Raw genomic sequence first — 25,201 nt, 5'->3', positions numbered from 1 at the left:
GTCATCTATGGCTCAATTCTGAAGTTCCCTGGAATCAGGAGAATAACCGACTTACCCCAGGCGCCTCCTCAATGATTTTTTGGTGCCTTCTTTGTACACTGCAGTCCCGCTCAAACAGATAGACTGCATTTCCATGTTGGTCACCAAACACTTGGACTTCGACATGTCTGGGAATTGCAAAAGACCAATATAAAAAACATTCAGCAGAACAACAGCAGAACAGCGGTTGTACACAGGCAAGGGGACATTTTAACTCATCCATGGATTCCTCCCTTTATAGATTTCTGAGTTGTCGTTTCATCACTCCGAAAGCATATTTAATGGACATTTAATCAACTCACCACTTAGCTGAATCTACCAATTTTATTATTTCAATCAAAAAATACTTATTGGGTATAATGGCTCCATCGACTTAATTTCCAATGAGTCCATTTTCTGACTTCAACCAGGAGGATACACTGGTTTTGAAATATTTTTTACCAGATCTGGTATAACCATTTCTGTAATGAAACTCCATTTATTAGGAGGATAGACTGGGATATTGATGGTTTAGTAGTCCCATACCTATGAGTCAAAATCAGACCTGTATTTGGAGGGCAGACCGGTATAGTGCAGCTCCACTTGGTCCAATAAAGTTCATCTTACCATTCCATACAAACAAAGATTTTGGTCAATTGATGGTTTATCAGTTTTTATCTTCCTGTAACGGCCTTCACAGTGCCCTGGGGATACATTGTGCCATACCAGGCTGTGTTCCCCTCCGGAATGTTCTTAGGGCTATTTCTACCCCGGGGATACAGAGCACCATACCATGCCGTGTTCCCCTGTCCGGAGATGCTCTGCCGGCTTTGATTCCTGGGAAACACTTCGCCGGAAGTGAAACCTGCTGCTTCGTCACTCTTAATCCCGCTGGGATCGATCGCCACAGGTAGTGGCCACAGGTAGTTCATCTTCTCATTCCTTACCAGGAGGGTAGACTGTGGTATTTAGAGTTGAATCACTTAGTGTCCAGACCTTTTTGAGACTAGGAACCCTAGCTGGGCTTACAGAGCTTTTATCCAGCTTTTAGCAGCCATGTCTATCTTGCACCTCCAACCAGGAGGGTGAGCTGAACTGTCTTAGCAGTCCATCTTATGACATCAGACCGGGTAGAGCGACTGGACTTATATGGATTTTGTTTAGCTTAGCCATGCCTAAGCTAAAAATCCTACTAGAAAGATAACCTGGAACCCTCTTTGATGCCCACCAATTCAAGTTATGACTCCTCCCCAAAGATTAACTGTACTTACAATGATTTCATTTGACGTCTCACAACTGTGCCCAATTCCAACAAGAAGGATAACTGGGATCTCGATGTTAAATGCAGACCAGTTCTATATGCTATCCAAGTATGAGGGACTAACTGGATATCTGTTGAACTCACCAGCTACAGCAGGACTATAAGTTGTTAGGGCCCCTCCTTTTTGTTTAGTAGAATCACCACAGACAAACCGCATTATCCACAAGCCATCCTTACCAATATCAGCAGTATTACGAGTAAAGCATAGTGAAACGCTAAGACAGGAGTGAAAACAGACCTAAAAGCCCCAAGTCGGCTGGCTAAAAAGATAAAAGCCAAGGCCCCCAAAGTTGTACATATCACTGAAAGTCATACTCCACCAACGACCCCTTCAAGTCACGCAGAGAGGCAGAAACAGCAGAAGAAAATCCTAGACCCAAGGTGACCGATTATTCCACAACTGTGAAGCGCCTGAAACCCTTCAGGCAGACCAAACATGAGACATGAGGTAGTATATCCACCATGAGACATAATGCCAGACTTCAAGTGTCAGGCTCAACACCAGATATGAGGTGGCATGACACAATAACACATGAGGTCATACCCCAAGCAACCAGCCCCACACATGACAAAAGTCACTGCTCAAGTCAACAAGCCCAACATGCAAGTCCGGAGTCAAAACCTGAGGCGGCAGGCTCAACACACAAGCCACAAAGCCAGACCTGAGGCAGCAGGGTCAACATGCAAGCCACGAAGCCAGACCTGAGGCGACAAGGTAAACACGCAAGCCACAAAGCCAGACTTGAGGTGGCAGGGTTAACATGCAAGCCACAAAACCAGACCTGAGACGGCAGGGTCAACATGCAAGCCACAAAGCCAAACATGAGGCAGCAGCAGGTTCAAAACACAAGCCATGAAATCAGGCAGGCTGTAAGCCACACCACACACGCCCAGGCTGCAAGCTACACACACACAGGCTGCAAGCCCCAAACCCGGGCTAAAAGCCACACACTCAGGTCAAGACATGTGAGAATCACTAGGTCCCTGGGTTACTGAAACACAAGGCCCTAGGCCATACACCGAACAGATAGGTCCTGAACCATTAAATGTACTTCCTTCCAGACTGATGTTAGCATTTCAGTGCCAAACTTGGCCCCTGTACTCACTGCCACTCTTACTAGAGGTTGCTATAGAACCAACCATGGGGTTCCATGATTCATGTGCTCAAGGCTCCTACATTCAAAGGACAGGAAACCACAGGAGGATGTGGGAGTTGCCTTTTTATTTTGCGCTCTTGGCTTCCTGTCCAGTAATAGGGGCGGATCTTAGGGTATGTGCACACGTCAGGATTTCTTGCAGAAATTTTCCTGACAAAAACCGGACATTTCTGCCAGAAATCCGCATGCGATTTTACCGCATTTTTTACGCGTTTTGACGAGGTTTTGGTGCGTTTTTTGTGCGTTTTTTCCCAAATGCATAGAATTGCGGGAAATACGCAGAAAATCCACAAAAATAATGAACATGCTCATTTTTTTCCCGCGATGTGTTTATTTCGCGGAAAAAAACGCATCCATGTGCACAAAACATGCAGAATGCATTCTAAATGATAGAATGCATAATGTATGCGTTTTTAATGAGTTTTTATAGCGTTTTTAGCACGAGAAAACGCGAAAAAACCTGAACATGTGCACATAGCCTTACTCCCTCAGGTGAAGTTATGGGTGAGGGGGAAAAAAAGTATTCTCTACTAAGTGTATGTTTGGCCAACATCTATCTTGTGTGTATGACCAACTTATCACATTTTAAAGGGACACTGTCACCTGAATTTGGAGGGAACAATCTTCAGCCATGGAGGCGGGGTTTTCGGCTTTTTGATTCACCCTTTCCTTACCCGCTGGCTGCATGCTGGCTGCAATATTGGATTGAAGTTCATTCTCTGTCCTCCGTAGTACATGCCTGCACAAGGTAATCTTGCCTTACGCAGGCGTGTACTATGGAGGACAGAGAATGAACTTCAATCCAATATTGCAGCCAGCATGCAGCCAGCGGGTAAGGAAAGGGTGAATCAAAAACCCAAAAACCCCGCCTCCTTGGCTGAAGATTGTTCCCTCCAAATTCAGGTGACAGTGTCCCTTTAACACACTTTCACATAGTTTGCAAGTCAGGTAAACCAAAAACAGTTGAATATTCACACTTATGAAAGATGAGCAGTTCAAGTGTTGGATTGATTTATTAAAGCAATTTTGCAAGAATTCTGGTTTAAATTGCTTTGAAAAGTTACAACATTTTTGCATAACTTGGAGTTGTACAAAATTGTTGTGACTTTTGGTGCTTTCACACCAGTTTCTCCCAGGTCCGCCAAAATGCATGACGTTCCCTACACCATATATCTTACTCCAGTCTACCGCTGGATTAAAGGGAACCAGTCACAAAAAATGCTATTAACCTGCAGATATGGGATTAATCTGCAGGTTAATAGCGTTCCTAACCTGCCTGGCGCCTGCACTTAGCTGAACGCTGTGGGGAGAAAATTAACTTTATTCCCTTTATATTACTGCCGCGATCAGGGATGGTTAACAACACTATCAATCTGAAGATTAACCCCTTATCTGCAGGTTAATAGCGTTTTTTCTGATGGAAGATTCCCTTTAAGAATTATGGCATTATGCATAGAGACACACCACTTGTCATACGTTCCTGATTCATTAGGGTATGTGCACACGTTGCAGATTCTCTGCGGATCCGCAGAGTTTTTTGAGGTCCAGAAACGCAGCAGATCCACAATTGATTTACAGTACAATGTAAATCAATGAGAAAAAAAATGTTGTGCACACTTTGCGGAAAATCCACTGCGGAAACGCTATGGTTTAAAAGAAGTAGCATGTCACTTCTTTTTTGTGAATCTACAGCGTTTTTGTACCCATTCCATTATAGAAACCCGCAGGGGTAAAAACCACAGCAAATCCGCAAGAAAACCGCAGCAAAAACACACACAAAACGCTGCGGAACCGCAGGTGCGTTTTCTGCCAGGAGGCGCAGAATCCGCACCAGGAATTCCTAAGGCTAATCCGCAACGTGTGCACATAGCCTTAAGAGGCACGTAACTTAAGAATCAGAAGCATCTGACCCCTACATAACCCCTTGTTTAATCATGGCCTTAGTTACGGTGGGAATCAAGTAGGCTACTCTATTCTGAGATGGAAACGTATTTTCACATTTTAAATAGGTCTCAAAATAATTAAAAGTTTTTAATGTTTGTTGGCAGTGCTGGAAATACTTACCTCTCATAGCTAGACTGCTGCCCGGGATCCTGCTTATTTGCGTGCTCAAAGAAACCAGAAGATGGAGGCTGATCCCACTCCTTTCTTTATTGTGGGTATATTCAATAGTGTATCAGATTTTATAGTACAATTACTACCATTTTTAAATGTAGTCACATGCCCCAAATAAGTGGGGTGTAAGAGTTGCAGAGGGCTAAACCCACTGACCGAATGTAATATTATTGTTTTACGGTATATTAATTTTTATCACTTAATATTGAGCAAAATTAAGTCTGCTGACCAGCTATATTACTGCTAATACATGCTACAATAGGGATCATTATAACATGTAGTCTTACCAGTAGCAGCTAATCAAAACCATATAATTTACTGCTTTTAATAAAGTTTATACATAGCAGTAAATCATACTGCTTCTGTTATTCAGCCCTTATATTTTGATCAACAGCATCCCCATACAGCCTCCTTACACAGTAGGACGTCCCCACACAGCCCCCTTACACAGTAGGACGTCCCCCACACAAACTCCTTACACAGTAGGACGTCCCCCACACAGCCCCCTTACACAGTAGGACGTTCCCGCACAGCCCCCTTACACAGTAGGACGTCCCCGCACAGCCTCCTTACACAGTAGGAAGTCCCCACACAGCCCCCTTACACAGTAGGACGTCCCCGCACAGCCCCCTTACACAGTAGGACGTCCCCACACAGCCCCCTTACACAGTAGGACGTCCCCACACAGCCCCCTTACACAGTAGGAAGTCCCCACACAGCCCCCTTACACAGTAGGACGTCCCCACACAGCCCCCTTACACAGTAGGACGTCCCCCACACAAACTCCTTACACAGTAGGACGTCCCCCACACAGCCCCCTTACACAGTAGGAAGTCCCCGCACAGCCCCCTTACACAGTAGGGTGTCCCTGCACAGCCCCCTTACACAGTAGGATGTCCCCGCACAGCCCCCTTACACAGTAGGACGTCCCCGCACAGCCCCCTTATACAGTAGGACGTCCCCGCACAGCCCCCTTACACAGTAGGACGTCCCCCACACAGCCCCCTTACACAGTAGAATGTCCCCGCACAGCCCCCTTACACAGTAGGACGTCCCCGCACAGCCCCCTTATACAGTAGGACGTCCCCGCACAGCCCCCTTACACAGTAGGACGTCCCCACACAGCCCCCTTACACAGTAGGACGTCCCCACACAGCCCCCTTACACAGTAGGACGTCCCCACACAGCCCCCTTACACAGTATGATGTCCCCACACAGCCCCCCATTCAGAATGATGTCTCCACACAGCCCCCCATTCAGAATGATGTCCCCACACAGTTCCCTTGCACAGTATTATGTGGACCACCCTCCTATGCAGATATCACTGAAAAAGTGTGGAGGGCAGCCACGTGGTGTAGGCCACCATTGCATAAAGCCCTTTGGCTGTCCTGGTCCGCACCAGAAAAGCTAAAGGGCTGCATGTGGGCCGCACTTTTCCCAGGTCTGCAGTACACTAATGTGCCCCCTGTAACCCACACCAAACTACATTAGGGCACAGCTAACGCCTCCCTACCATCATTTGCAATGCCGGGACACTCTTAAGTTGTTTCCAGAATTTCACCCAATAAATAATTTTTTTTTTGGGTGCAGTCAATTATATATTTGTCTTTACCTTGGATTGTCCACAAATTTTTCAATTAACATGACATCATCATTGAATGATTTTCTTGCTTCTCTTCGGGCTGACTCTAATTGATCCAGAAATTCTGCCTCGGATCTAGCGATTCTCATACCCTAGAATTGAATATTACAGTAACACTTTAGTCATTAGTTTGATAAAGTATTTTGCAATCAGATTCATGTTCTATTCATGTATGACGAAGAGACACAATATTACAATGTCTTTACTTAAAGAGAACCTGTCAGCAGGATTGTACTCAGTAACCTACAGACATTGTTGGGTCGGCGCCGTTATACTCTATAAAATGATACCTGGGGTGATGACAAACATCTTGTGGACGTTGTTTAATCTTCATTTTCAGCTTTCAGTTAACTACATGTCCAAGCTCCGGGGCAGCCAGTGGGGGTCTTCATGTGGTGCTCTGATTAGGTATTCATCTATACGGCTTCTGCCCCCTATTATATATGTTATATATAATAGGGGGCAGAAGCCGTATAGATGAATACCTAATCAGAGCACCACATGAAGACCCCCACAGGCTGCCCCGGAGCTTGGACATGTAGTTAACTGAAAGCTGAAAATAACTACTGTTCTTAATTTTTTTTTTTTTTTTAAAGTCTGAAAAGCAGTGACATCTTGCTAGAGGAAAAAAAAATGTTTGTTTCCTTCTCCAAGGTGCCTGTGAAGGAGTAGTAGCTATCGGATCCTAGATAGCTGCTACTGCGCAGGAGCAGCCGGCGCCATTTTCAGAGTGATTTATTTTTTTTAATGAATGAATGTATACCACAAAAAATTATTAACTGCACATTACTCATGCAATCAGGATGCAGCGCAGGCACTGCTGATGTCTGCTGCAGGTGATTTTTTATATCTATGCCCCCTATTTAATGTAAACTAGGGGGCAGGTCACTGAGGGTTCTTTGACCTGTCAGAAGCCATACATATGAATACCTAATCAGAGCACCTCCCGGAGCACGAGCATATCATTAACTCAAAACTACAAATAAAGATTAAACAACAACCACAAGACAAATTTCATCACCCCAGATATCATTTTAATCAGTATAACGGCGCCAACCTGACACTGTCTGTAGGTTGCTGTGCATAATCCTGCTGACAGGTTCTCTTTAAGTTTAATGTCAGCTTTTGTAGAGATTGCTAGGGGTCAGGTACTGAGACCCCGACTGATCGCTTAAAAGACCTGTTAGAGGTGTGCAGCTCAGGAGACAGGAGAGCACACCTTCTACTTCATCAAAAGGCAAAGTACACAGTCAATAGACAGACCAAGACATGTTCATTGATGTACCCAGAATCAATACACTGATTGCCCTGAATTGCACACTTCTCAGGTCTTCCGAGAAATCAGTGGGTATGAGCCCTGTGACGTGTAGTGGTGGCCTTGGAATCTTACGCCGGTGCCTTGCAATAGTGCGATTACATGTCACTTTTCTTCCCTTCCACGGGCATTGGCTTCTTCTGCAAAAACACGGTGAGTCACGGAGTGGGGAATGTTGAGAGCACCTTATCACAGCGCACGCCGGGGTCACTGGAGTGGAAGTAGAAGGGACTCGCTGGCGCCTGCACAAAAGGACAACGAAGCCAATGCCAAATTACAAGTCACAGGGTACTATGACTCCAAAGGGTTGGTAAGATAATGAAGATCGGAGGCAGAGTTTTCATCCAGGCGCCGCACGCCATGGAGCCTGGAAGAAATCATTACTGTAACAAAACATAACAGGATTTCTCCACAACAATACTGCTGATATGAGCATACAGGTAAGACTGTTTTTTTTATCATTGTATCACCTGTATGCCCATGTTGTTAGGTTAGAAACACCCCAGGGGTGACAGATTCCCTTTAAGGTCTAATAAATGGTTAAATATGAAACAAACAAAAATGCATACCTTACCACCTCCTCCACGCACAGCTTTAATCATTACAGGATAGCCTATCTTCCTAGCTTGTTCCTTAAGGTGCTGGTCAGACTGGTCTTCTCCATGATACCCCTCTATGATGGGTACGCCAGCAGCAGACATGATTGACTTTGATGTGCTGGAAAAAAAAAAAAAAAAAGAATATTCTTCTTCATTATTCTTCTGTCTCAAAAGGTACGTAAGGGTCCAGAAGCAACAAGCAAAACGTTACCTCTTAATCCCCATATCTCGAATAGCAGAAGATGGAGGTCCGATAAATATTATGTTTTCCTTTTTGCATAGTTCTGCAAATTCTGTATTTTCTGACAGAAATCCATAGCCTGGATGAACAGCCTATCAAAATATAGGATGGAAATGTTACAATTAATAGAGCATTATAGGACTACTAGATGGTAGCCTGATTCTAACGCATCGGGTATTCTAGAATATGTATGTAGTTTATTTATGAAGATTTTAGAATAATGCAATGAATACACAGGATTGCGCCTGTCGCTGATTGTTCGCGGCCGGCCACGTAGTATATAGCACAGCAACGTAGTAAATAGCATAGCCACGTAGTACATAGCACAGCCCACGGGACCCATAGAAGCACTAGATACAGCGCGAAACGGCCATCGTCGACCCCTGCACATTCCTGCTATCACTGCACATCCCCCGAGCCGTGAAGAAGCTTTTTTACATGTCTCAATAAAGACTTTCCTCACTACATATACACTACCACATCTTGACATTTCTCCCAGGAACGGGACTAATCACAGTCCTTCAGATAAGCTGTACGGATGCTGCAGGCACAGACTTAATGATGTGCATTTTCTGATAGATTTCTCCTTGATCATAAAAAGCTGCCAATGGACTATCAGATGCAAATGTTTTTTATAAAGATTTTTTTTTTTATACAAAAGTGCAACTTATAGCCCCAAAAATACAGTATATACTATTTGGTTGGCAGAGAAATGACTTCTCCTAGTAATTGTGATCAGTTTGGTCCGCAGTCAGCTCCAGAGTAGGGGGAGACTAGCGGCTATGACGTCTCCCACACACAGAGGAGACCCTGCTCTAACAGCTTTAGTTCTCATACACACATTATACAGCAGGACTTGAAGCTGGAAATAAAGCTGCGGTGTTTCTGTGACTCACTTCTCCCTTTCCCTTCTCTCTCCATAGACGTCTAGCAACAGCTAGACTGGAGAAGCCCCAATATTCAACCAAGGAGGCATAGTGGTGCACCAAAGTCTTAGCCACGCCAAGGGGGCACTAACACCTTCTCATTTGCATGTGAATTGAAAGGTATCTCGTTAGGCACTGTACCAGTAACAGGTACAGTGCCAATATGGTTGTAACAGTGGCTAAGTCGCCTACAGCACATTTCATGCATTTTGGGGGTGACGGACACCCTTTAAGGTATGTACATCAAAAAGGATACCTATTCGCACATGCACATTTCCCCTTACGGTTTAAAAACATAATTGCCAAGTGCCCTTACTGTGCAGTAAAGAAGAACCATTACCTGGGCACCTGATGCTTTAGCTACATGCATTATTTTGTCCATAGCAAGGTAACTTTGTTGAGAAGCAGCTGGTCCAATAAGATATGCTTCATCCGCCTAAAATAAAAAAGTACTGGACATTGCCAAAGAAATGACAATTAAATGTTTTCTTGTCTAAATCAGACATCATTTGAAATACGGGGAAAAAAGGAAAATCAAGCATCTGCAAAATGCATTGAAACATCACATTTATTTGTAGATTAAAACATGCAAAAGTCAAGTTTTAAAAACATGTTAGAGCATCATTAAGAGCTAGAGTAGATTGAAACGCGTTCACCATTGCGATAACAAGTTTTTTGAACTTTCCTTTTTTATGTTTTGTGATGTTTTAATGAATTTTGCGGTTGCTGGATTTTCCACGGTTCATTTGCTCAGGAAACCAGCCTGAAGCCTCCGTACACTGCACCCTCAATTCCAGGCATTTCCCAACCCGGTGAGCTGATGATTGCTACATTGTGTTTTTCTATCATTGGAAAAATGCTTTTGATTTTTATGCCGCCAGCTACAGTGGTCCGAGGTCTGACAACAGACAATCCAAACATTAACGGCAGCAGGATTTTGTAATGTACAGTAGTGCACAAGGGCCAATCTCCCTGTCAGCGATTCCCAGGCCCCTTTGCTGCTTCCGGTCTGTGACTGCCATGGCACTGCTGCGTTTTCACACAGAGGAGGCAGCGGAGGGGCCGGGGAGAGACAGACAGTAGGTAAGACCCCTGTGTACAGTCCGGCCCCTGTGCACCCAAATCTAATTAGCGGAAAACTTCAAATGGCGATTAGAGAAGAACAACAAAGCAGATTTCTTTACCAAAGGTCTCAATGTAATCAAAACTGGAGCAACATCACAGCCATGTCTTTACTGTACATTACAAAATCCTGCTGCCGGCTTCTCCATAAGGTGCGGTCTCATGTTCATGGCTGCCCAAATCTAACAGAATACAGTGAACCCACGGAATGGAGCCATGCAGGTCTAAGTTCTCAGGTAGAGCCTATGTGCAGTGTGCATAGGGCCTTAGAAAGAAATTGACATGACCTATAGGTTATGGATCCTACATAGAATATACTGATAAGTAAATGTACAGCTTTCACTATTGGCACATTATCTCCTTGGCGGTCATGGTGAATTTTTCGACATGAATGAAGCTGAAGAGCTGTACAATACTTTATTTCAGCCACTGCCCCTGACCTATAATACCAGACTTCACTCAATATTGATTCAGCTATACAAAAAAAAAATGATAAATGAAGAACTGCCCAGCAATTTTATTAGATAAACATGAAAATTATTTTCAGATGTGGACAATGTTTCCCCATCACGTCATTATATCAGACTCCAGCTCAGTGTATGCGGAGACCCTTCAGGCTTTATACTGTATAGAGTAATACTCTAATTCAGGTCCTATTTCTACTGCTGTATGAGTGACATCAGGTAGCAGTCTACCCACGCGGTTATGGTTTTCACCTATTGCCAACGTCATGCCATTGTTTTTATGTACCTTTTATAAAACTAACGTAATAAAAAACCCCACCTATCATTTTTGTAATGGGGGTTCTACCTCTGCCAGTCTTTTAAATAAAGGCATTACCGCTGGCTAGAAAGTGACCAAAAAGTCTTGGGGAAAAAAAATGAAACTTCTGCAATGGAAAATCTGAAACCTCATGCTTCAGAAAATGACAGGTGGCAGCACAAGAGCGGAGTTACAGTTGCACTCATTGGCATCTCTGACTGTGCCTAAAGGCATCTGCATTCAGTCTGCAGTCACTGCTCCCTCAGCTTGGGTGAAGATCCTGGCTCAGATGCTCTTCAATAATATCTTCTGATATTTCAGAGCATGATAAGGAATTAGATTAAAAAGCAGGATACAATACCAATGACACATGCATGGACTGCCTGTCCGCTTCACTGTAGACCGCCACAGACTGGACTCCCATCTTCTTCGCTGTCCGCATCACTCTGCAGGCAATCTCTCCTCTGTTTGCAATCAGAACCTTCTCAATCTTACTTCTCCCTGTGTAACAAAACATGGATTCATCATCAATAAACTGTGAGGCTCTAAGCTGTGTGAGGGTGCGGGTACATGGTGGGCACTCTTCATATACAAACAATGTGCATAGGAGCACAGAACTGTTCATTACAATATGTCACCTCTGTATTACACACTTATCATACTCTTATGTGGCAGAGGAGCCTTTAGGCAGCAAATCCAATAAGTGACTACATATTTTGCATCTTTAGTCATGCTAAAGCCTAAGGTCTGCAAATCCCTCCACTGGCTCCCAATTCCCCAACGAATCCAGTTCAAACTACTAACACTGATCTACAAAGCCATCCACAACCTGTCCCCTCCCTACATCTCTGAACTAATCTCCCACTATCTTCCCTCTAGGAATCTTCAATCCTCCCAAGACCTCCTACTCTCCTCCACACTTATTAATTTCTCACACAACCGCCTCCAAGATTTCTCCCGAATATCCCCCATCCTCTGGAATTCCACGCCTCAACACGTCCGATTATCCACCACCCTTGGATCCTTCAGATGGAACCTGAAAACCATCTCTTCAGGAAAGCCTACAGCCTGCAAAAACCATTCTGTCGCCCCACAAACCACCCAAGCTGCCGCCTCACCAACCACCCGAGCTGCTGCCACCAACCACCCGAGCTGACGCCCCACCAACCACCCCAGCTGCCGCCACGTCATCAACCACCCGAGCTGCAGCCCCACATCCACCCCAGCTGCCGCCACGTCACCAACCACCCGAGCTGCCACTCCACCAACCACCCCAGCTGCCGCCACCAACCACCTGAGCTGCCGCCACATCACCAACCACCCGAGCCCCAACCACCCGAGCTGCCGCCCCACCAACCACCCGAGCTGCCACCCCACCAACCACCCGAGCTGCCGCCACGTCATCAACCACCCGAGCTGCCGCCCCACATCCACCCCAGCTGCCGCCACGTCATCAACCACCCGAGCCCCAACCACCCGAGCTGCCGCCCCACCAACTACCCGAGCTGCCGCCACGTCACCACCCAGTGCTGCAGCACCCCGACCTCCTGTCTCTTCCCCATTATCCCGAAGAATGTAAGTCCGCAAGGACAGGGTCCTCTCCCCTCTGTACCAGTCTGTCATTGTAAATTTGTTTTCTGTAAACGTTATCTATAACCCAGTACGTAACCCCTTGTCTCATGTACAGCACCATGGAATTAATGGTGCTATATAAATAAATAATAACTAGTAGGATTATTAAATCACCTGGAGCGGGCACCATTATACCCGACAGTAGTCCTGTAATAAGATTACACACACACACACTAATGCAGATTTATGTATGGATAATTATGCTGTCTAAACTGTGGAGTATTTCACTCCTGATGGAGTGCTATCTACAGAAAACTATAGTTTTTTTTCTTGATCTTAAAGTATTTTTTGCAATGGAACCTCAAATAAAACTGTATAGAAGTATTAATTTGCATTCACCAAAAACATATCGGCCTCCCGAAATAACATTATGAATCTGTATTACGGTAGATTATTTCAATGGGTCGGCTCTACAAATAAAAACATCAATCTAACCATCACAAACAAATACTGATACCAGAGAACGCTAGCATAACATACCTGTAGATGCATATCTGAGGGAAATAAGGCCATGGGTCCTGTAATAGATGAAAAACAGGTACAGGTCAATACACATTATAACTGCTTGAGTGGATACAGTGGGGAAAATAAGCATTTGATACACTGCCGATCTTGCACATTTTCCCACCTACAGTTGTGCTCAAAAGGCTACATACCCCGGCAGATTTTTTTTTGCTTTCTTGGATTTTTTTCAGAGAATATAAAAAAAACCACAAATAACATCAGCTGAAATACAGGACTCTGAAAACTAGCGGTGTGGCTGTTTCAAGATGCACAATAAGGAGGCACTTGTAGAAAAATGGGCTGCATGATCGAGGTGCCAGAATAAAGCCATTACTGCGCAGATGCCAAAAAGTATCTTTTCTACAATACAGAAAACAGCACAGAGACAAGCCTCAAAACTTGTGATACAAGGTCATTTGGAATGATGAGACCAAAATTGAACTTTTTGGCCACAACCATAAACGTTACATTTGGAGAGAGGTCAACAAGGCCTATGATGAAAGAAACACCATTCCTACTGTAAAGCACGGAGGTGGATTACTGATATTTTGGGAGATGTGTGAGCTTCAAAGGCACAGGAAACTTAGTCAAAGTTGAAGGAAAGATGAATGCAGCACGTTATCAGCAAATACTGGAGGCAAATTTGCACTCATTGGCCCGGAGGCTGCGCATGGGACGTACTTGGACGTTCTAACATGACAACGATTCAAAACACATGGCCAAGTCGACCTATCATTGGATACAGCAGAACAAAGTGAAGGTTCTGGAGTGGCCATCTGTCTCCTGACCTCAAAACCGTTGAGCCACTCTGGGGAGATCTCAAGCATGCAGTTCATGCTAGACAGCCCAGGAATTTACAGGAACTGGAGGCTTTTTGCCAAAAAGAGTGGGCAGCTTTACCATCTGAGAAAATAAAGACCCTCATCCACAACTACCACAATGACTTCAAGCTGTCATTGAGGTTACAGGGGGCATTACAAGGTATGAAGAAATGGGGTATGTGAACTTTTGATCAGGGTCATTTAGATGTTTTGGGTTGTCATTATTATTTAAAAAGAGAAAACACAGTAGTTTGACAATAAATGGCTTCACCCAACCACTAACCATGAGTGGAGGAAATGTTTTGGTGTTATCATTCATATTCTCTGAAAAAAAGGCCATGAAAGTTTTTTTATTGTAAGTACTCTTCAACTGTGAGCGACAGAATCTAAAAATAAAAGCCAGAAAATCGCACTGTATGATTTTTACATATTTTAAGTTTTTGATCACCTACCAACCAACAAGGATTCTGGATCTCACAGACCTGTTGGAGGCTTCTTCAAGAAAAACGTACTCTGCACTGATTACCTGTATTAATTGCACTTGTTTGAACTCGTTACCTGTACAAAGACCTGTCCAGACATTCAAACTCCAACCTCTCCACCATGGCCAAAACCAAAGAGCTGTCTAAGGACACCAGGGACAAAATTATAGTCCTACACAACCTTGGGATGGGCTACAAAACAATAGGCAAGCAGCTTGGTGAGAAGGCAACAAATGTTGGCACAATTATTAAAAAATGAAAGAAACACAAGACGACTGCCAATCTTCCTCAGTCTGTGGCGCCATGCAAGATCTCGCCTTGTGGGGGTAAGGGCGATTCTAAGAAAGGTCAGGAATCAGCCCAGACCTACACCAGAGGACCTGGTCAATGACCTAAAGAGAGGTGGGACCACAGTCTCAAACATTACCGTTACTAACACCCTACTCAGTCATGGATTAAAATCCTGCAGGGCACGCAAGGTCCCACTGCTCAAGCCAGCACATGTCCAGGCCCTTTTGAAATTTGCCAATGACCATCTGCATGATCCAGAGGAGGCATGGGAGATCATATGGTCAGATGAGACTAAAATAGATTTTTTTTGTGTTTGGAGGAAGAAGAAGGATGAGTCCAATCCCAATAACACCATCCCAACCATGAAGCATGGCGGGAAAACATCATACTTTGGGGGTGCTTTTCTGCATAGGGGACAGGATGATTGCACCGTATTAAAGGGAGGATGGAAGGGATCATGTATCGTCAGATTTTAGGGAACAACCTCCTTCCCTCAGCAAGAGCATTGAAGATGGGTTGTGGCTGGATCTTCCAGGATGACAATGACCCAAAACACACTGCCAGGGCAACTAAGGAGTGGCATTTCAAGGTCCTGGAGTGGCCTAGCCAGTCTCCAGACCTGAACCCAATAGAAAGTCTTTGGAGGGAGCTGAAACTCAAATGTTGTCCAGCGTCAGTCACAAAACCTGAAAGATATGTAGAAGATCTGTATGGAAAAGGGGGCCAAAATCCCTGCTGCAGTGTGTGCAAACTTGGTCAATAACTACAAGAAACGTCTGACCTCTGTAATTTCAAACAACAGGTTTCTGTACCAAATACTAAGTTCTGTTTTCAATTATACCAATTAATTTGCATTTTATTGCATCATATATTTCAAAATCATACTATGTGATTTTCTGGACTTTTTAAGATTCTGTCTCACACAGTTGAAGTGTACCTATTAGTGATGAGCGAGTGTACTCGTTGCTCTGGTTTTCCCGAGCACACTCGGGTGGTATTTATGACTGCTCGGAGATTACGGTAAGTTTTCCTTGCCGCAGATGAATGATTTACAGCTATTAGCCAGCTTGATTACATGTGGGGATTCCCTAGCAACCAGGCGACCCCCACATGTACTCAGCCTGGCTAATAGCTGTAAATCATTCAGCTGCCGTGATGAAAACTAAATCTCCGAACACTAACAAATACTCGGAGGTCACCCGAGCGTACTCAGGAAAACCCGAGCAACGAGTACACTCGCTCATCACTAGTACCTATGTTAAAAATTATCCATTCTTTGTAGGTGGGAAAACTTGCAAAATCGGCAGAGTATAAAATACTTATTTTCCCCACTGTAGACACAAACAGACCCAGGAACATTAGGTCCGTCTTACCAGAAACTCTACTCTTTTCCCCCAATAGTGAACACAAGGAGGTCTACCACGTGTCCTAGTGCAACACTAAAATTGATCTAGAAAATTCACAATAAACGCTAAAAAAATAGGGACAAATTTACCATTCCAACCAGAGGAAATCTTCATACACCACGTGGAAAGGTTTATCAGAGTGGCTCTTGGTAGATGAGAAGTCTGTCACAACACACTAGATGGCTGCTGGTGGAACAATGTTTCAGCTGATCAGTCGACAGCCATCTCAGGCGGCTCTCCCATATACAGGAGCACCTCCCGTGTCCTCTACAAGAAAGCTTATCTCTGGGAGAACAATGTGATCGGCAGCCCGACATCAGACATGCATGGTCGACATCTCCTCTGACGAGCAGTTGGCCGGCACCCCGTATAGATTTTACTGTCGGCCGAACCTGTCTATCAGCAGGTGTAGGCCACCAATAGTCTACATGTGGATGGCGGCCTTTATACACTTTTGTCTAACTTTCTAGAGGTTGGATTTGTTGTTGCCTTTTAGAACATGATCTTCCTACTAAACCAAGAACATAGCTATTTGCTAAGCCAAGATTAAAGCAAAAAGTCTCCAAAATACTTCTCGAATGTGGACGAGGTACGAAAGACAAAATGTTACTCAATTTATTTATATAATGACTCTTGTTTTGTGGGGAAATAAATGCTGCATTTTTTTTTTTAAATGTTCTTGGAAGTTTGTTTGTGGCCAGAAACGGCTCAGTCAGCTGCTAAATGAAATGTAGAGAGGATAAACAATATCCAAATCAGACAATAGCATAGAAAAAATAAAGTATTCTGCCAAATTCATAATTCGCAACGTTTCCACCTACTACAAGTCTTTGTCAAGCATACATATAGCAGCGCACAAAGGGTCTCAGCAATCAGTGTATAGGAAAACGCCCCTTATGTTTTACATATCATACAAAATTAATAAAAATGTAGAAATATATGTATGGAGACAAAAAAGGACAATACTTTGATGTTCGACCACCTGAATTGAAGCTATTATGACTAAACTAGATGGTGGCCCGATTCTAACGCATCAGGTATTCTAGAATATGCATGGCCATGTAGTATATTGCTCAGCCCACATAGTATATTGCCCAGTGACGCAGTATATTGCCCAGTGACGTAGTATACAGCACAGAGCCACGTAGTATACAGCACAGAGCCACGTAGTATACTGCCCAGCCACGTAGTATACTGCCCAGCCACGTAGTATACTGCCCAGCCACGTAGTATATTGCCCAGCCACGTAGTACATTGCCCAGCCACGTAGTACATTGCCCAGCCACGTAGTACATTGCCCAGCCACGTAGTACATTGCCCAGCCACGTAGTACATTGCCCAGCCACGTAGTACATTGCCCAGCCACGTAGTACATTGCCCAGCCACGTAGTACATTGCCCAGCCACGTAGTACATTGCCCAGCCACATAGTACATTGCCCAGCCACATAGTACATTGCCCAGCCACATAGTATATTGACCAGCCACATAGTATATTGCCCAGCCACATAGTATATTGACCAGCCACATAGTATATTGACCAGCCACATAGTATATTGCCCAGCCACATAGTATATTGCCCAGCCACATAGTATATTGCCCAGCCACGTAGTATACAGCACAGAGCCACATAGTATATTGCCCAGTGACGTAGTATATTGCCCAGTTACGTAGTATACAGCACAGAGCCACGTAGTATATTGCCCAGCCACATAGTACATTGCCCAGCCACATAGTATATTGACCAGCCACATAGTATATTGCCCAGCCACATAGTATATTGCCCAGCCACATAGTATATTGCCCAGCCACGTAGTATACAGCACAGAGCCACATAGTATATTGCCCAGTGACGTAGTATATTGCCCAGTTACGTAGTATACAGCACAGAGCCACGTAGTATATTGCCCAGTGACGTAGTATACAGCAGAGCCACGTAGTATATAGTCCAGCTACGTAGTATATTGCCCAGCCACGTAGTATATTGCCCAGTGACGTAGTATACAGCAGAGCCACGTAGTATATTGCCCAGCCACGTAGTATATTGCCCAGTGACGTAGTATACAGCAGAGCCACGTAGTATATAGCCCAGCTACGTAGTATATTGCCCAGCTATGTAGTATATTGCCCAGTTACGTAGTATACAGCACAGAGCCACGTAGTATATACCCCAGCTACGTAGTATATAGCCCAGTTACGTAGTATACAGCACAGAGCTACGTAGTATATTGCCCAGCCATGAAGTATACAGCACAGAGCCACGTAGTATATTGGCCAGCGACATAGTATATTGCCCAGCCACGTGTCACAGGTTAAAAAATAAAAAATAAACATACTCCCCTAACGATCCAAGGGCCCCTTGTAGTCTAACATACTCACCATTCTGGTCACTGCTCCTCAGCGTCCTCTCGGCCTCCTGGGATCCAACGGCGCTGTGTCGATGGGCGCGCGGCTGCCGCCATCTTCCGTTCCCAGGATGCATTGCGAAATTACCCAGATGACTTTGCGGTCTCGCGAGACCGCTAGGTCTTCTGGGTAATTTCGCAAAGCATTGCTGGGAAAGGAAGATGGCGGCAGGCGCGAGCGCCACAGCGGACAACGGAGGGTGAGTATAGCAGGTTTTTTGTTTTTTTTAACATTACTTTTTTTTTTTACTATTGATGCCGCAAAGGCAGCATCAATAGTAAAAGGTTGGGGACACAGGGTTAATAGCGGCGGTAACGGAGTGCGTTACCCGCGGCATAACGCGGTCCGTTACCGCCGGCATCAACCCTGTGTTAGCGGTGACCGGAGGGGAGTATGGAGCGGGCGCTGAGGAGAGTGACTGCGGGGAGCGGGGAGTATGGAGCGGGCGCCGGGGACACTGCGGGGAGCGAGGAGTATGGAGCGGGCGCCGGGGACACTGCGGGGAGTACGGAGCGGGCACCAGCCACTGACTGCGGGGAGTAAGGAGCGGCCATTTTCTTCCGGACTGTGGCCGTCGCTGATTGGTCGTGGCTGTTTTGCGGCGACCAATCAGCGACTTGGATTTACATGATAGACAGAGGCCACGACCAATGAATATACGTGACAGAAGGACAGACGGAAGTACCCCTTAGACAATTATATAGTAGATTTGAATTGCTACCAAGTGAGGTTCCTTGTCTTTTGGACAATTTTTTTTTTTTTGTGATATTATTCTGTCCTTTTGTCAAATTTTATGGTAACCTTTTTTTTTTTCAAAGCACCATCTTTTCTAGCAGTTTTCCCAGTAGCTTCTCCATTGATCAAGTACATTACTAGACCTCATTCAAACATCCATTCCTCACATACGTTTTTCACAACCAACGGACCCATTGTATTCTATGGAGCTGTTCACAGGTTTTGCAGACTGCGTGTATGGAGATATATCCATTTTTTTTCAGCCTTAGATCATACTGTCCAATATAAATCTCTGGGTCGGTGAACAGCTCGTACAGGACTCTGATGTTACTTTCTAGTGATGTCGGTTTTCCACTGCAAATTTGCTATGAGAATCTTGATTATACGGTGTCAGTTTTTTGGAGCATATGAGGAAATACTGATCCTAAGAACTGACACGTTGGTCTCTTTTTTCAAGTACAAGAAAAATCAAGGACATCTAAATAAAATAAAGAATAGAAATAATGACCCAAAAATTCCAATAAAGTAAAACAATAAAAATTCACTGTTCATATTCAGTGCGGAGGCATTGTACACAGCACATGTTTAACGGAGGAGTCACTGTATTGTTTGATCAAAACAGTTAAAGGGATTCTCCGGTGAAAACAAGTCATTCCTTATCCAGATGATGTGTGGCAACTTGTTGGTCAGTGGGGTCTGACTGCTGGGAGCTGCACAGAGTGGCAGAACAGGGAAATTCTGTCCACATTAAAAAATGGACCTGTATGTTGGATGCCTGATTAGTGCTCCATTCATTTTCTATAGGGCTGGCGGAAAAAACTGAGCACATCATTCGGCAAAACCATCGGGAATGGATGAAGTGCAGGTTCGGCATGAGCACCGACAACCTATTCCAATGGGGACAAAAGTGCTCCATTCTCCCGATCAGTGCGGGTCACATAGGTCAGACCTCCAGAACCAACACGTTATCACCTAGTGACAACTTGTACTCACCGGACAGCCCTTAATAAAGCAAGGCCGCTCCGTCATACTTCCCCTCTGGATCCACTCGTGACACCGGTGGAGACTTGAGTCTTTGAGCAAAAGTAGAAAAATTACCAAAGTCATCTATCAATTATAATTATTGGTTACTAAAAACAAAGAAAATTCGGAGTTGTGTAATAATTTTTAGGAGTCGTGCAGACGACTGTAAATCCTCTCATCTGAGAGAATCGGGCTGATTATGCCGATCAGACGCAGATCAGAGTTTGGTCACAGTGTCAGCGCCGCATGATCCGATGCTCTAGAATGAGAAGATGGAGGAAAAAAATCTCCATCTGTTCCATTCTGTCAGTGTGTGGCTATCGGACTGCAGTCAGAAGTCATCCGAATGCAGTCCGATGTTTCCCACACACTCATTGACTTGCACGGCTCAGTGTGATGCGCTGCGGTTTTTTCCCTCCGTCTCTGACAGACATGTGCACAGCTCCATAGAATAACATTGGTCCTGTGCGCTCTGACGTTTTGTTGGACATAAGGGGAGTCCACAGAATAGCTGTGTGGATGGATTACTTTTTGCCACCAGCCAGGATTACACCCGAGATGTAAGAGCAGCACCCCAGCAGGCAGGGAAGTGACCCCACACCGGCCTGTAAGCCAGGCAGCCAATCACATTACAGGTAACACGTTTCTAAGGCGCTATGGAAAGTAAGCAGTGATCTGATTGGTAGCTGTGGGGGTAATAACTACGCCAGTCACTATCTCCCCTTCTCTCCCAGGACGTGCAGCCAGTTTATACTTAACACTGGGCGCCATTACTTATCAGCGCTCATACACGGGTATCAGCACAATAACCCACCGGGAATGCAGCAGCGCTGACAGGCCCGAGCAGCGTCTCCTGCTGACAAGCACCAAGGTGGCCGCCATGTTAGCGTCTCCCAGCCCAGTGACTCTCGGGACACGCCCCTTCAGCACCTCGCCGTGCAGGGGACCCGATAACACGGGCAGCTTGGATCACAGACATAAAGCGAGGTGCTGAGAATTACCAACACTGATAAGATGTATTTTATACAAATGCAACTTTATTGCTAACGGCCAGTCGCATCCCCACTACAGGACCTTCGTGACGTCACCAAACCATAGCACGTGACCGTGTACCACGTGATCGCCGTAGACCGGGCGGCTTCAGCACACATTGGCGGGGGTTGTGCGCAGTATTAGATGTGCAGTGTGTATGGAGTCTCTGAGGAAACGCAGTGTTTTGGCACGGGGTTGGCCATCTTTGGGAGAGAGATATAATTGTTACCACAACTCTCGAGGGAAAATTATGTGGCGCAGAGGGTGTCGTGACAAATCTTGGCCACACCCCATTTCACTTCCATTTCCCATTATTTTCTCCCCTGGCAGGAGGAGCGGCGCTGACACCCGAGACTGCGGGGCGTAGACCCAAATCCGGGCGTTCCGCTGTGTCCGGGAGAGCGGATGGGTTCCCGGGACCCCGGTCAGTGCTGCGTGGGTGGAGGCCGCGAGTCTCTTACCTTCCGGCGTTTGGTCATCCGGGGCTGGTGTGACGTCACCTGTGCGTCCTGCTTACTAGTTAGGACTTGTGGATTTATTATTTGTCCCTTCATTCACAGTCAGAGCCGCCAGAACTTTCTCATCGTTATTATTTATTATTATAGCGCCATTTATTCCATGGCGCTTTACATGTGAGGAGGGGTATACATAATAAAAACAAGTACAATAGTCTTAAGCAATACAAACTGGTACAGGAGGAGAGAGGACCCTGCCCGTGAGGGCTCACAATCTACAAGGGATGGGTGAGGATACAGTAGGTGAGGGTGGAGCTGGTCATGCAGCGGTTTGGTCGATCAGTGGTTACTGCAGGTTGTAGGCTTGTCGGAAGAGGTCGGTCTTCAGGTTCTATTTGAAGGTTTCGATGGTAGGCGAGAGTCTGATGTGTTGTGGTAGAGAGTTCCAGAGTAGGGGTGATGTGCGAGAGAAATCTTGTATGCGATTGTGGGAAGAGGAGATAAGAGGGGAGTAGAGAAGGAGATCTTGTGAGGATCGGAGGTTGCGTGTAGGTAAGTACCGGGAGACGAGGTCACAGATGGATGGAGGAGACAGGTTGTGGATGGCTTTGTACGTCATGGTTAGGGTTTTGTAGTGGAGTCTCTGGGCAATGGTGAGCCAGGGAGGGGATTGACATAGGGGAGAAGCTGGGGAATAGCAGGGGGACAGGTGGATTAGTCGGGCAGCAGAGTTTAGAATAGATTGGAGGGGCGCAAGAGTGTTAGAGGGGAGGCCACAGAGCTGGAGGTTACAGTAGTCGAGGCGAGAAATGATGAGGGCATTGATTAGGGTTTTTGCAGATTCTTAGTTTAGGAATGTACGGATCCGTGAAATATTTTTGAGTTGAAGGCGGCAGGAAGTGGAAAGGGCTTGGATATGCGGTTTGAAGGAGAAATCGGTGTCAAGGATTAATAATAATAATAATAATTATTATTTTTATATAGTGCTAACATATTCCGCAGCGCTTTACACACATTATCATCGCTGTCCCCGATGGGGCTCACAATCTAAATTCCCTATCAGTATGTCTTTAGAATGTGGGAGGAAACCGGAGTGCCCGGAGGAAACCCACGCAAACACAGAGAGAACATACAAACTCTTTGCAGATATTCTCCTTCGTGGGGTTTGAACCCAGGACTCCAGCGCTGCAAGGCTGCTGTACTAACCACTGCGCCACCGTGCTGCCCTTAGGATTACCCCGAGACAGCGAGCTTGTGGGACTGGGGAGAGTGGGCAGCCATTTACTGTAATGGATAGGTTCGGGGTGGGGTCGCATGAGATGGGGGAAAGACAAGGAATTCTGTTTTGTCCATGTTAAGTTTTAGAAATCTAGCGGAGAAGAAGGATGAAATAGTGGACAGACATTGAGGGATTCTGGTTAGTAGGGAGGTGATATCTGGTCCAGAGATGTAGATCTGTGTGTCATCAGCATAGAGGTGATACTGAAAGCCGTGAGATTCTATGAGCTGTCCCAGTCCAAAAGTGTAAATGGAGAAGAGCAGGGGACCTAGAACTGAACCTTGTGGTACTCCGACAGATAGGGGGCGAGGTGAGGAGGTGGTGTGTGAGACGCTGAATGTCCGGTCTGTTAGGTATGACGAGATCCAGGATAGGGCCAAGTCTGTGATGCCAAGGGATGAGAGGGTCTGTAGTAATAGGGAATGGTCCACTGTGTCAAAAGGCAGAGGACAGGTCCAGGAGGAGGAGGACAGAGTAGTGTCGCTTGCTCTTGGTGGTTAATAGGTCATTGGTGACCTTAGTTAGGGCAGTTTCAGTGGAATGGTGTGACCGGAAGCCAGATTGTAAGCGGTCAAAGAGGGAGCAAGAAGAGAGATGGGAGGACAGTTCAAGATGGACGTGTTGTTCCAGTAGCTTGGAGGCATAGGGGAGAAGTGATATAGGGCAATAGCTAGAGACAGAGGATCGGTCTAGAGAGGGCTTTTTGAGGATAGGTGTGATTGAGGCATGTTTAAAGCTTGAGGGGAAAACACCAGTTGTTAGTGATAGGTTGAAGAGATGGGTTAGGGTTGGGATGAAGACTGTGGTGAGGTTTGGGATGAAGTGGGAAGGGATTGGGTCAAGTGCACAGGTGGTGAGATGCGATCTTCTGTAATGGTGGAGAAGTTGGTTTTGGAGGTGGAGGGCTGGGTGGTTGGGAGGAAGGGCTCTGGGGGGTGTCGACTAAAACTGGCTCTGATGTTCTCAATCTATGTAGATTATGTTATGTAGCTGCATTATACCACATCTTTCTTTTTGTATCAGTAAGGCCGTGTTCACACATTGCAGAAATCCTGTGTTTTTTGTTTTCTGCACCAAACTACACAATAACAATCTTCTCTGATTATTGCTGCATTTCTGTCCTCTTCCCCCTTATGTGATGCATTTCTGGTGCAGATGTGAAGTTGCGTTTTAAGGCTATGTTTACACGTTGCGGATTTGACTGTGGAATTTTCTGTGCAGATTCTGCATTTCTTGGCAGAAAACACAGGTCAGAATCTGCCTTTTTTTGGTATGTGCACACGTTGCAGATTTTTGTGCGGATTTCATCATTTTTTTACCCCTGCAGATTTCTATTAGGGTATGTGCACATGTTGCGGATTTGCCTCTGGAATTTTCTGTGCAGATTCTGCTTCTCTTAATTTGCTGTGCAGATTCTGCTTCTCTTAGCAGAAAACACAGGTGCAGATTTGATGCGTTTTTCTTGCGGATTTTGTGCTTTTTCCTGTGGATTTCGTGTGTTTTTACCCTTGCGGGTTTCTATAATGGAATGGATGCAGAAACGCTGCAGATCCGCACAAAAAAATTGACATGCTCCTTCTTTCAATCCGCTGTGTCTTCCGTGCTGAATTTTCCGCACCATTAGAACAGCATTTTTTTTCCTATTGATTTACATTGTACTGTAAATCACTTGCGGATCTGCAGCGTTTCTGCTCGGAAAAAAACGCTGCAGATCTCCAGGAAATCTGCAACGTGTGCACATAACCGTAGTGCTTTTTACAGTACAGAAAAGCTTTGATTCTGCACTTAAAAAAACCCTGCAGTTTGTGATTTTTTTTTTTTAGGCTTCACATAGAAGATGAGAGAAAATAAGTACCAAAATCGCTCAGTCCAGCAGCATCTTTAGACCACCGCAGTTTATTGAGCGATCACATGGTACC

General features: G+C 45.3%; 1 protein-coding gene across 1 annotated transcript in view; it reads right to left on the bottom strand.

The window, feature by feature from the left end:
• MCCC1 (methylcrotonyl-CoA carboxylase subunit 1) overlaps positions 1 to 21,549 on the bottom strand; it is a 60,948-nt gene extending 39,399 nt beyond the window's left edge. The window contains exons 1-8 of the mRNA XM_069727243.1: positions 21,331 to 21,549; positions 13,331 to 13,368; positions 11,580 to 11,719; positions 9,675 to 9,770; positions 8,379 to 8,500; positions 8,138 to 8,285; positions 6,224 to 6,345; positions 56 to 167 (exon numbers count right to left, since the gene is read on the bottom strand). Coding sequence (XP_069583344.1) covers positions 56 to 167; positions 6,224 to 6,345; positions 8,138 to 8,285; positions 8,379 to 8,500; positions 9,675 to 9,770; positions 11,580 to 11,719; positions 13,331 to 13,368; positions 21,331 to 21,398 — 846 coding nt within the window. The 5' untranslated portion in view covers positions 21,399 to 21,549. The remainder of the gene's footprint in view (positions 1 to 55; positions 168 to 6,223; positions 6,346 to 8,137; positions 8,286 to 8,378; positions 8,501 to 9,674; positions 9,771 to 11,579; positions 11,720 to 13,330; positions 13,369 to 21,330) is intronic.
• Between the last annotated feature and the right edge of the window lie 3,652 nt (positions 21,550 to 25,201).

This window comes from Ranitomeya imitator, chromosome 5, assembly GCF_032444005.1.
Source record: "Ranitomeya imitator isolate aRanImi1 chromosome 5, aRanImi1.pri, whole genome shotgun sequence".
NCBI lineage: Eukaryota > Metazoa > Chordata > Amphibia > Anura > Dendrobatidae > Ranitomeya > Ranitomeya imitator.
The sequence above is the reverse complement of the archived record's forward strand: the minus strand, read 5'-3'. Positions and strand labels throughout refer to the sequence as shown.